General features: G+C 39.5%; 1 protein-coding gene and 1 long non-coding RNA gene across 5 annotated transcripts in view; one reads left to right on the top strand and one right to left on the bottom strand.

Moving 5' to 3' along the window:
* Nucleotides 1-3060: 3060 nt before the first annotated feature.
* LOC127422946 (uncharacterized) lies at nt 3061-10788 on the bottom strand. 3 transcript variants are annotated; one of them, XR_007894245.1, is made up of 4 exons: nt 10689-10788; nt 10149-10371; nt 4224-4284; nt 3061-4139 (listed from the first exon to the last, which is right to left on the bottom strand). It is a non-coding gene; the product is annotated as an uncharacterized LOC127422946 (long non-coding RNA). The 3 variants fall into 3 exon arrangements; XR_007894244.1 differs by lacking the exon at nt 10689-10788 and having other exon boundaries at nt 3212-3404; nt 3545-4139; nt 10149-10430; XR_007894243.1 differs by lacking the exon at nt 10689-10788 and having other exon boundaries at nt 3212-4139; nt 10149-10413.
* LOC127422800 (suppressor APC domain-containing protein 2-like) overlaps nt 10560-12822 on the top strand; it is a 58977-nt gene continuing 56714 nt past the window's right edge. The window contains exon 1 of one of the 2 annotated variants that reach the window (XM_051666583.1): nt 10560-11340. In XM_051666583.1, the coding sequence (XP_051522543.1) occupies nt 10713-11340 (628 nt within the window). In that variant the 5' untranslated portion in view covers nt 10560-10712. The remainder of the gene's footprint in view (nt 11341-12822) is intronic. The other variant, XM_051666591.1, reaches the window with a different exon arrangement.

Here is a 12822-nt window from a genome sequence, read left to right as displayed (position 1 = left end):
GCTTCTTTTTCTGTCACATGTGTGCTATTCATAAAAATCCATGTTAACTGTTGTATAGTTAACTGTGTTTTTCCACTGGTACAGTTTATGCAGGCATTTAACATTCAGAGTATTTGCCATACTACATACCTGAAACACCAAAGGGCCTTCCTATTCCCTATGATTAACTGGCAATGGAATCAGGATCAAAGTGCTGTTATTGCAGAATTGCTCAAAGGAGGGGACATAGTTCTGGGCGGGGACATGTGTACTGACTCCCCAGGTATGTGCTGTTATTTTCATAATATGCCATTTCAGTTTGCTATAGAAATTATATGGTTATTACTAAGTTTGATTCCAAACACTAATGACCAATTGCTAATATGACAAATTGTTCAGGACACAGTGCCAAGTATGGGACATACTCACTCATGGACCTCAGAGCAAACAAGATCATGGACATTCAGCTCATTCAAGTAAAGTTGTGTTGATTTCTTTATTTGTCTTTGAGTATTATTAAGTACATAAATGCTGAATGATAAGGAATTCGTCAGGAACGTTATATCTTTTAAGCCAATCTTGATTTAAGTGTTTTAAAATGGGTTGATCTGATTTTTCAGAGCAATGAAGTCGGCAATAGCCAGCGAATGGAAAAGGAGATGGACAGGAGCCTGAGACAGATAGAGTAAAGAGGATTGACAGTGTGAATGATTGTCACAGATAGGCATCCTGGTGTTATGAGGTTCCTCAGAGAGAGAGAGTAGACTCAAAATTTTGCACAGATTTTATGTATGGCACATGGCAAAAGGTTTATCAGTTAGTTGAAGTACAAGCAATAACTATGGCTAAATGAGATTAGGAAAAGATGGAGTCTTAATCATATGTTAGGTATGTACATGTCTACAATGTCTATCAAATCAAAACAATGCTTTGTATACTGTAGGTGCTGGCAAGAAAATTGATGAGCTTGCCAAACAGAGAAGCTGCAGAGAGGCTGGTCCCTGGAAAACGAGCATCGTTAACCACCTTTACTGGTGTGGCGCCTCGTCACCATCAGGGAAGGAAATTGTTGCAAAATGGAAATCCATTATCAACCATGTACAGGATGTCCATGAGCACAGTGAGGAATTCCCAAGATGCCTGCATCCACATCTTGTTGGCGACCAAGCAAGGCAATGGCAAATTTTATTTAATCATTATTGTTGTGTAGTAATGTTTATAGCAGTGCTTTAGCGTAATATTTTTTACTTTTTTGTATTTCCTTTGTCATGTTCTAATTAGGCACTGCAGCTTGTGAAAAGCTCACTCAGATCATCTTGGCACCCAAATTGTTGAAAGATTTGGAGAACCTAAGTGGTGACATCCAGACTTCAGCACTAGAGTCGTTTCACAGTCTGATCCTCAGGTTTGCACCAAAGAGTGTGGCATTCTCTTTTGTGGGGATGTTGTGCAGGTATGTTCTATCTATCTATCATTCTTTCTCTATCACTTTCTGTCTATCTATCGTTCTATCTGTCTGTTGTGTGAGCTCTGTTCAACACCTACATGTTTGTCATTCTATCTATCTGTCTGCTTATCTATCTATTGTTCTGTCTATTAATGTGAAATTTTGTTTTATTATGTTCTGCAGAATATGCTGACAGGTTACAGGATCTGCTTTTTAATAGTGTATTGGAGGACCCACAACGGTTTCAGGACCTTCTGAAATAATTGCAAATTCCTGACCACCTCTGCACACAGTTTCAAAGACAAGAGTGAAGCTGTTGCTCAACACACATCATGATTCAGAGCTCATCCAGACCTGTGATCAACTGTGAAGTCCCATCAACAGTTAGCTAGCACAAAACCTTCAATGTATCCTTGCCAAACTTATGTCCGTTTTTCTAATTCAATTTATTACTTTATTTCTTGCTTGATGTTTATACATATATATATATATATATACACACACACACACACAGGTGGCCAAAAGTTTAGAATAATGTACAGATTTTGCTGTTTCGGAAGGAAATTGGTACTTTAATTCACCAAAGTGGCATTCAACTTATCACAAAATATAGTCAGGACAAAAAACACCACCGTCATAAGTTATTTTTGATCAAATCTAGACAGGTCCCATTTCCAGCAGCCATCACTCCTACTCAATCATTGTTTTGAGGAATGAAGGCTATACAATGCTTGAAATCCCCCCCCCCCCCCCCCAAAAAAACAAAAAAAACAAACTGAAGATTTCATACAAAGGTGTACACTACAGTCTTCAAAGACAAAGGACAACTGACTCTAACAAGAAAAGACAGAAAGAGATGTGGAAGGCCAGATGTACAACTAAACAAGAGGATAAGTACATCAGAGTCTCTAGTTTGAGAAATAGCACCTCACATGTCCTCAGCTGACAGCTTCATTGAATTCTACCCGCTCAACACCAGTTTTATGTACAACAGTAAAGAGAAGACTCAGGGGTGCAGGCCTTATAGGAAGAATTGCAAAGAAAAAGACACCTTTGAAACAGAAAAACAAAAAGAAAATGTGGGCAAAAAGTGGGCTAAGAAACAGACATTGGAAAACAGATAATTGCAAAAGAGTGTTCTGGATCTTAGCCCCATTGAGATTTTGTGGGATCAGCTAGACTGTAAGTTGTGTGAGAAGTGCCTGACAAGGCAAGTGCTACAGGAAGCGTGGGGTGAAATGTCACCTGAGTATCTGGACAAACTGACAGCTGGAATAATAAGGATCTGCAAAGCTGTCATTGCTGCACGTGGAGGATTTTTTGATGAGAACTCTTTGAAGTAGTTTAAGAAAAAAAAATTCAAATTGTAATAGTAATTTTTCATGTTATTAATGTCTTTACATTTTGATCAGTTGAATGCCACTTTGGTGAGTAAAAGTACCAATTTCTTTCCATAAAAGCAAAATTATTTCAAACTTTTGGCCACCAGTGTGTGTGTGTGTGTGTATATATATATATATATATATATATATACACACACACACACACACACACAGTACTGTGCAAAAGTCTTATTTATTTTTTTAAACCAAAGTGTTCATAATTTACATTGAGCAAAAAAGGACACAAGGTGATGGAAGGAATATTATGTTCTGGGCAATATTCTCTTGGGGAACAGATATTCATGTTTTTCATTTGTAAATTATTTGTAAATAAAAGTACCTTTTGTAAACAGTGAAGACCTTTTTATATTAAATATTTGATACTAAAATAAATGACATGGACACATTGTACGGTTGAATTTTCTTTATTTTAATCTAGCGGAGGGGGTCGGAAACATCAACAGGCTTCACTATTGTTTGGGAACTGTTCTCTGATGCGGGTAACAGCACATAAGGGAATCACCACCCTGATGTGTCGGCCAAGGTACCCCCAGCAACACCGGACACAATTTCTATAGGCCAGGTGTCTGCAGCAACTAAGACGAAACTTCTTGAAGTTAGCTTGTACAGTGGGTCACTGCATTGTGTAAAATATGTAAATGTTCTCTGTGCTGCAAAAGGATGTTAATCTATGAAATGCTGCTTTTAGTTATCAACAGTTAAAACTGTTACTAACCCATTGAGGACTGTGTCTTCCATCTCACCAAAGAGCTGGCGATATGTCCCATACACAGCTTGCAAAACATATGGGTTTATGGCCACAGGTTCAAACCTGGATGAGCAGTTATGCATGCTGCCCCACCAACCTGCTCACATCTGTGCATCACCTGCATGTCAGGAAGAATGCATTCATATGCATGTATTTCTTTTGACAGTGATGAGATACTGAAATACAATACAGTGAAAGAGGCTATTTCTCAGATCATTATGTGTAAGCTTCTTTCACCTATGCCACCTCCCTACAGCATACATTTTCTCGTGGAGAGAGCAGTGACCACAAGTACACCTGTTGCAAAGTTATGACACGTTTATGAGTGCTACTTGTGCATGGTTTATAGTGGTATGCTAAATTTCAGGTCAAACCTGTAGTTGCAGAAGGGTTTTACTAGCCATTAATTGTTTTAATCAGAGCATAATGGAGTTAACGAGGGTCTTTATTATAGATTTAGAACACAGCGTTCATCTCTGATTAGCTAGCTACCATTCCGACACATCTCCCATCCACACTGCCACTGGTTCGTCATCGGTTTCCTCCACAGTCACGCCAGGGGCTAATGGTTCAAATAGATAGGGCAGAGTGTCATTATAAGAGTATATTTCTAGTCTAACCACTAGATATCAGTAGCAGCACTCACCTTACTGAAGATACTCCATACAGCTGAAGAAGGGTTGTTGTCAGTTTTTACATGTGCAGACCTAAGTTGGAATAAAGAGACCCATGAATTAAAACAGTTTCTTCATTGATACAAGAAACATTACATGGTACTAGGAGTGGTAATGATCACCGATAGCCATCATGGAAAGTGTAAAACTGCCCGACGCTGTGAACTTGACTCGAAATATTGATTGTGAGTGGCGAACATTTAAGAAAGATTCACGCTGTACCTGCTAGCAGCAGGACTGGATAGAGAGTCAGATGCATGGAAGATAGCGTTGTGATCTGTCGCAGGACCTCAAACAATAGAAGTGTTCAACATGCTCTTATTTGAATAAGCAGAAGACAAAGGAAAATACGACATGGTAATTGAGAAGTTTGATTCACACTGTTCGCCAAAAAAAGAACGAGACCTTTGAAAGGTATGTTTTTCGTTCTCGTCTGCAGCAGCAGGGAGAGACTTTTGACAGTTTCTTAATGGACCTAAAGCTGAACGCAATAACATGCAACTTTGGATTGCTACATGATTCAATGATCCGTGACCAAATAGTGTTTGGAATTAATGACAAAAAAATGAGAGAGAGGTTATTGAGAGAGACAGAGCTTACTTTGACTGAAGCAGTGCGGATATGTCACGCCAGTGAATTAGCTCTTCAGCATGCTAAAACAGTGACAACACAAAGACAATTGGAAGTGACAGTATATCTGTAGCTGCAGTGACTGAGAAAATGCAGAAACACAGAACATGGAAACAAACAAAGGAGAAAGAAATGTTCAATTGTAAGAGATGTGACCAAACAATGTGCCCAGCCTATGGCAAAGTCTGTGCTATATGTGGTGGGCAGAATCATTTTGCCAAACAATGTTTTTCCAAGGGCAGACAAAGTCGAAGTGAACGTGTCCATACTGTGGAAGAAACTGCCCTCAGCTAAACATTCTTTGTTGGCATAGTAGAAAAGACCGATTCCAGTCAAGGAAGTACTGAACAGACTGATGGGAGTAGTGTTGTACAGGACAAGTGGATAGCAGCTCTGGAAACAAATGGAGTAATGGTGTCGCTCAAGTTGGACACAGGAGCAAAAGTCAATTTGATCTCGGAGCATGAAATCAGAGCAATGAAAATAAAGCCACATATTAATCGGAAAACTGTACAGCTTAAAGCCTACAATGGACTGAACATTGAAACAAAAGGAACGTGCAGACTCAAAGTAAAACTGAAAAACAGAGAACATCACCTCATGTTTGTGGTAGTTCCAGGTGGCCATGATTCTGTGTTGGGTGACAAGGCATGTGAAGACTTAGGTCTAGTTAAAAGAGTGTACATTATAAATAATACCAACACACAGAGTAGTGTAGATAATATAGTGGAGCAGTTCCCTGACATCTTCGAAGGGTTTGGAGTCCTACCCTTTTACCTACAAGATGCAGTTGAAAAAAGATGCTCAACCAGTAGTCCATGCTCCAAGGCGTGTTCCAGCACCACTTCATGACAAACTAAAGCAAGAGCTGGAAAGAATGACATCAATGGGAGTCATAGAAATAGTGGAAAAGCCTACAGAGTGGGTGAATTCTATGGTATGTGTGAAAAAAGCAAATGGTGATCTACGTGTGTGCATGGACCCAAAGGACTTAAATGCAAACATCCAGAGGGAACATTATCAGATTCCAGCACGGGAAAAAATAAGTGAGATGGCAGGTGCAAAGTTCTTTACAAAGCTCAGGGCTTTTGGCAGGTGAAACTACATGAGGATAGCACACAGTATTGTACATTTAACACACCTTTTGGCGATACTCCTTCTTGAGGATGACTTTCGGAATTTCTTCAGCTCCTGAAGTATTCCACAGAGCCATGGTGCACATAATTGAGGGCATTGAGGGAGTGCGTGTTTATGTGTACGATATTGTATTGTGGGGATCCACAACAGAACAGCACAATAAGAGGCTCATTGAAGTTCAACAGCGAGTGCAGAAGTATGGGCTGAAGCTGAATAGGAACAAATGTCAGTTTGGTGTGAAGGAAATCACTTTCCTTGGAGACAAGTTGTCAGAAGGAGGTGTAGAACCAGACAAGAGTAAAATACAGGCAATAATCAAAATGCCCAGACCCACAGACAAAAAGGCTGTATTGAGAGTGATGGGGATAATAAATTTAATCAGAAAGTTCATAACAAACCTGTCTTCAAAAACAGTATACCTGAGAGAACTGTTGCGTGACAAGTGTGAGTTCAGGTGGGGGTGACTGAAGACTCTCCTGACTACAGAGCCTGTACTGACTTTCTTTGATCCATCAAAAAGAACTAAGATACCAACTGATGTGTCTAAAGATGGACTGGGTGCGGTGCTACTGCAGGCGGGGGGAGCGAATTGAATGTCAGTTGCATACGCCTCAAGAACGATGACTCCATCTGAGTGTCGTTACGCTCAGATAGAAAAAGAATGCCAGAGTTTGGTGTGTGGAGAGGAAAAATTCCACAGCTATGTGTATGGTCTACCAACATTTGTGGCAGAGACGGATCACAAGCCACTGATAACCATCATCAAAAAATGTTTGAATGAGATGTCACCAAGAAATCAATGGCTGATGATGAAGCTTCAGAGATATGATTTTGAACTGATTTATACACAGGGAAAATACATAGTGCCGGCAGATGCCCTGTCCAGGGCTACCACACAGAGTGAAATACACGATGAGAGCTCCACAGAGACTGATGTGACTCTCCATGTGAACATGGTAGCTGAAGCTCTTCCAGTCACAGATGCAAAGTCCAAGCAAATTGCAGCTGAAACTGCAAAAGAAGAGTCTACAAATGGTCATCACACATCTCTTCAAAAAAACGTTTTGTTTTTTTCCTCTCTTCAATTTTTTCTCTCTTCAAATTTTTTTTTCTCTCTTCAAAAAGAAACTTTTTTTCTCTCTTCAAAAAAAGTATAACAAAATGTAAAATTAGACCATACGTTATTTATAGCGTGTATTTTACTTGGCGCCTATGATCACGCATAGAAGTTACGTCCTTTACTGTAAGGGATGTGTGCCCTCTTTCATGATCATCCGTTCATCGGTGAAATAGTAAGGAATCATTTTATTATCATTATTACATACTGAGATCATACTAAACAGTGGTGTTTTGTTTTAAACATATTCTTCTTTTCAATACAATATCATTGTGTAAGCAACCCTTCACTACTCACGAATGTACTGTATTTGTTTCATGATCTGATTTATCCGTGTATAGTTTTGTTACGGGACGTATAAAGATTGGATCCAAGTGCAAAGTGCGAATAGAAGAATTTAATGATAATATAAATCAGACTTTAAAATAACCATTAGGCTATAAGCGCAAAACACATAAATAATAAATACATAAATTGTTATTTACAATGAAGTGCCTTGTGAAAGGGACAATGGCTTTTATCTCAAGAAAATAAATAAATAAATCGTGATCGTGAAAAAATAAAATTTTATTTATGGCAAGATCATGACTAACAGGTCAGATAAAATGTGACATCGTGTGCAAAAGAACTCCGATTTCACTGGCTAGGCACCAACCTATAAAACGACTCCTTTGCGCCCTCCCCCTGTTTTGAACGAGTTTTATATGTAGAATGTTGTATTCTAGAAGTGAAAGGCAAATTTCATGACTGTCTGTCTAGTATATTTTGAAAATGGGGTAACAGAACCTATGTTTTTTATGTCTTTATGAACACAACCACCTACTGTTATTTCTATCAATAAATAATATTATATTTGTGAGAGTTTTCATTTTGAATATTGTAGACTTTTGGAATAAATGTGTGCTCACTCACATAACTGTGATTTTATAGGCTAAATATGTGACAGTTCTCACAAGGCACAATACTTTTTTTTTTTTTTTTTTTTAATGCAATTGCGTGATTTGGCCACAAGAGAGCGCCGTTGTCCACTTTAGTTCAGATGTTTAGAGTAAACTAAATCTGATGGTTTTCTGTCCCAACAAGTAAACTTTCAACGCAATTTACTGAGAAAAGCTCAAAAGAAAATGTAGATTAAAAAAAGAACATCACACAAGTTTTTAGGTTTTATTTTTGTCTTAAAACCACCCCCATTATAGCAAGGGGAACGCATCCTGACAGCTGAGAACATTGCTGTCAGATACTGTTCCCCCTGTGTTCAATAAGAAAGATCATACATGTGTCAAATTCATGACTTGTTTCTCCACAACAGATATTTTTTTTTTTTTTTGGTCTACAATTTTTTACATTTTCTCAGTAAATTGCGTTGAAAGTGTACTTGTTGGGGCAGAAAACCATCAGATTTAGTTTACTCTAAACATCTGAACTAAAGTGGACAACGGCGCTCTCTTGTGGCCAAATCACGTAATTGCATTTCTAAAAGAAAGAAAAAAAAAGCTAGGCTAAGGGCAAAAAGAAAAATATGATCAAAATGTCCAGGTATTGTGCCTTGTCAGGGTTGGGAAGTAACGAAATACATGTAACGGGAATACGTATTTAAAATACAAAATATAAGTAACTGTATTCCACTACAGTTACAATTTAAATAATTGGTATTTAGAACACAGTTACGTTCAAAAAGTATTTTGATTACTGAAGAGATTACTTTGCATTGTATTGTCATTTGTTTCATTTAATATTTAGTTCTTTCAGATGGAAAACATTTCTACATATAAATGATGTGATCCAAAGTGCATTTGAACAGTGAAACACTTTCTTATGATGTGTTATATTCATACGAGCAGACAGAGAAGTAAGTTTGAAGTAAGTTTGGAGCAGAAGAAATAGAAATAAACCTTGTGTAAACTGTCATCTTTACGCTAAGATAAAATGCTATTTCTAGCCATTTTACATGCACGTTACCAGGGACGATCATATTTTTTAATCAAGAAAATTCACGTTGGATCATAATTTCTTTTTTTCTAGTAAAACCTTTGATATTAGGGCAAAAATCATATTCTTGATGATAATTTTTGTATTGTTTTCCTGTAAAAATATAAAAAATCTTGTTTTAGAAACAACACTGCATAAGATATTTAGTTTTTCAGAGAATGTATTTTTAACATGTGTATTTTGTCTTACTGTACTGGCAGAGTTTTTATAGTCAAAACATGTGAAAAAATCTACCAGTGCTGAAGAAGTAATCCAAAGTATTTAGAATACGTTACTGACCTTGAGTAATCTAACGGAATACGTTACAAATTACATTTTACAGCATGTATTCTGTAATCTGTAGTGGAATACATTTCAAAAGTAACCCTCCAAAACCTGTGCCTTGTGAGAACGGTCACATATTTAGCCTATAAAATCACAGTTATGTGAGTGAGCACACATTTATTCCAAAAGTCTACAATATTCAAAATGAAAACTCTCACAAATATAATATTATTTACTGATAGAAATAACAGTAGGTGGTTGTGTTCATAAAGACATAAAAAAACGCAACAAACATAGGTTCTGTTACCCCATTTTCAAAATATAACTAGACAGTCATGAAATTTGCCTTTCACTTCTAGAATACAACATTCTACAGATAAAACTCGTTCAAAACTCTAGTTTTGAGCCTTAGCGCTCTCCGTAGTCCCTCAGTGGTACGAGCACAGTATCTCGGGGGCGAGCTTTTTGAGAACGCGTGCTTCCTTCGCCGTTAGGACGGGGGCGGGGGTAGGGGGAAACAGACTTCGACACAACACTGGCATGGGCCACTGACAGATGACAGTTGCTCGCCCCCCTCTTTCTCCCCTTCCTTGCCCCACCCACTCCCATCCCTTCTTCTCACAGCCGTCCACGCCCATTTAAGTAGCATTTTTCAAAAAGGGTGTGAGGTAGACTTGAGCTGAGGGGAGGGGGGGGGGGAGGGGGAGGGGTCCCATTACCCTTTACCCTTTACCCTTTACCCTTTACCCTTTAAGCTTACCTTTGATGAAATGTTCGCTTCAAAGACGTGTGTACTTTGATGGTTGCCATTCTTTGTCCTCCCCAGGTACGGAGGCACGTCTAATAGCACAAATTCACAATCTCCTCCTCTCTGGGTTTTCTTTCTTGGACGGAATTCTGTAGAAGCACAACCCAGGCTTGTCTCCTCATCGGCTAGTGCATCCGATTGAACAACGACTATCTGGCATTTTGGCTAAACAAACCTGGTAAAAAAAAAACATAACTGGCGGGCAGCAGAAGAAAGGCGTGTTTTGCCCTCCAGGTGGGCGTTCCTATAAGGATGTGACGTCAAGCGAAAACTATGTTTCAGCCAATCACGGTGAAGAATCTCGCACTTGAACACCAATGAGCGTGTGAATCACAAACTGAACAAACGTTCGCAGGACGGAGTTCCAGTTGCTGGATACCTCCTGACCGGCGTGTGGGAGACACAACAGCGTTTAATCATAAAAAAATAAAATAAAATATAAAATATATGATTTAGAGAAAGAAAGCCCGATGAATGACAACTTCAGAATACCTGTGCTGTAAATAAATCCACGTCATGGCTTTGACAGAAACGGATCACAATGGGAAAAGGACCGGACTGATTAACACTTTAAAATCTGGAGTCAGAAAAGAGTTTCCAGCGAAGCACGCGGAGTTCAGCACAGAGGGTCTCCCGAATGCTTTTCTTCACAGTTTGCGGACTTTATTCGATATTCTTGACGATGGACGACGAGGTTACGTTCACATATCGGAGATTGAGAGTCGGTGGCGCGGCGCAGAGGCTCGGGATTTACCCGCGGGAGTTGTGGAGAGTTTGAGGCGGGTCACACCTCATCACGGCTGTCTGAGTTTCGAGCGGTTCGTTGCGGGACTCAGAAACTCGCTGCTCACACAGCACTGCCAACCACAGCCGTTTCAATGTAAAGTTCGGCCGCTCGGACCGAGTAACGGAATAAACACGCACCACAGCCGGCAGATGGGTCGGAACCGACACCTCCAGGGTTCTGGATGTCCCAACAAACCCGCTGAATCTTCTCAAACATCGCTGGGCTGTGGGGGGTTCGAGAGATCCGGGTGTATGTATCGATCAGATTCGATTCGCATCGAGAAAAAGGCGCATCAGTCCAGTCAGCTCCGATCCATTGATTCACTCGCTCTCGAATCTCCTAATGTCCCAAAAACATGTAAGTGTCTCATTCATTGTTTTGTCTCAGTGTGTAGCATTCATAACGTGCATCAGTTCACTTTCTCTAGAAGCTCTAGTCAGACAACTGTCGCCGATCCTCCGTGATGTTTTTCCAGACAGTGTCAACACAAATGTCCAGATTATCTGAACCAAAACTGATCTCACATCAGGAACGACTGTCAGGCAGAAGGGAAGCAAAGAAACACTCGCATGTCTTTACAACGAAGTATATTTAATTAAGTGGATCATTTTATCACCCAGAATTAGAATGGTGCATGAATAGTTCTGTGTAGGTTTAAATGAATATTCTGGTTAAGTAAAAGTTAAGCTCATCACAAAAATGTATTTCGACTCGTCCCTCCTTATATATACAGGTGCATCTCAATAAATTAGAATGTCGTGGAAAAGTTCATTTATTTCAGTAATTCAACTCAAATTGTGAAACTTGTGTATTAAATAAATTCAATGCACACAGACAGAAGTAGTTTAAGTCTTTGGTTCTTTTAATTGTGATGATTTTGGCTCACATTTAACAAAAACCCACCAATTCACTATCTCAAAAAATTAGAATAGATCATAAGACCAATAAAAAAAAAAACATTTTTAGTGAATTGTTGGCCTTCTGGAAAGTATGTTCATTTACTGTATATGTACTCAATACTTGGTAGGGGCTCCTTTTGCTTTAATTACTGCCTCAATTCAGCGTGGCATGGAGGTGATCAGTTTGTGGCACTGCTGAGGTGGTATGGAAGCCCAGGTTTCTTTGACAGTGGCCTTCAGCTCATCTGCATTTTTTGGTCTCTTGTTTCTCATTTTCCTCTTGACAATACCCCATAGATTCTCTATGGGGTTCAGGTCTGGTGAGTTTGCTGGCCAGTCAAGCACACCAACACCATGGTCATTTAACCAACTTTTGGTGCTTTTGCAGTGTGGGCAGGTGCCAAATCCTGCTGGAAAATGAAATCAGCATCTTTAAAAAGCTGGTCAGCAGAAGGAAGCATGAAGTGCTCCAAAATGTCTTGGTAAACGGGTGCAGTGACTTTGGTTTTCAAAAAACACAATGGACCAACACCAGCAGATGACATTGCACCCCAAATCATCACAGACTGTGGAAACTTAACACTGGACTTAAAGCAACTTGGGCTATGAGCTTCTCCACCCTTCCTCCAGACTCTAGGACCTTGGTTTCCAAATGAAATATAAAACTTGCTCTCATCTGAAAAGAGGACTTTGGAACACTGGGCAACAGTCCAGTTCTTCTTCTCCTTAGCCCAGGTAAGACGCCTCTGACATTGTCTGTGGTTCAGGAGTGGCTTAACAAGAGGAATATGACAACTGTAGCCAAATTCCTTGACACGTCTGTGTGTGGTGGCTCTTGATGCCTTGACCCCAGCCTCAGTCCATTCCTTGTGAAGTTCACCCAAATTCTTGAATCGATTTTGCTTGACAATCATAAGGCTGCGGTTCTCTCGGTTGGTTG

The sequence above is a fragment of the Myxocyprinus asiaticus genome, chromosome 3 (genome assembly GCF_019703515.2).
Source record: "Myxocyprinus asiaticus isolate MX2 ecotype Aquarium Trade chromosome 3, UBuf_Myxa_2, whole genome shotgun sequence".
In the NCBI taxonomy this organism is placed as follows: domain Eukaryota; kingdom Metazoa; phylum Chordata; class Actinopteri; order Cypriniformes; family Catostomidae; genus Myxocyprinus; species Myxocyprinus asiaticus.
The sequence above is the reverse complement of the archived record's forward strand: the minus strand, read 5'-3'. Positions and strand labels throughout refer to the sequence as shown.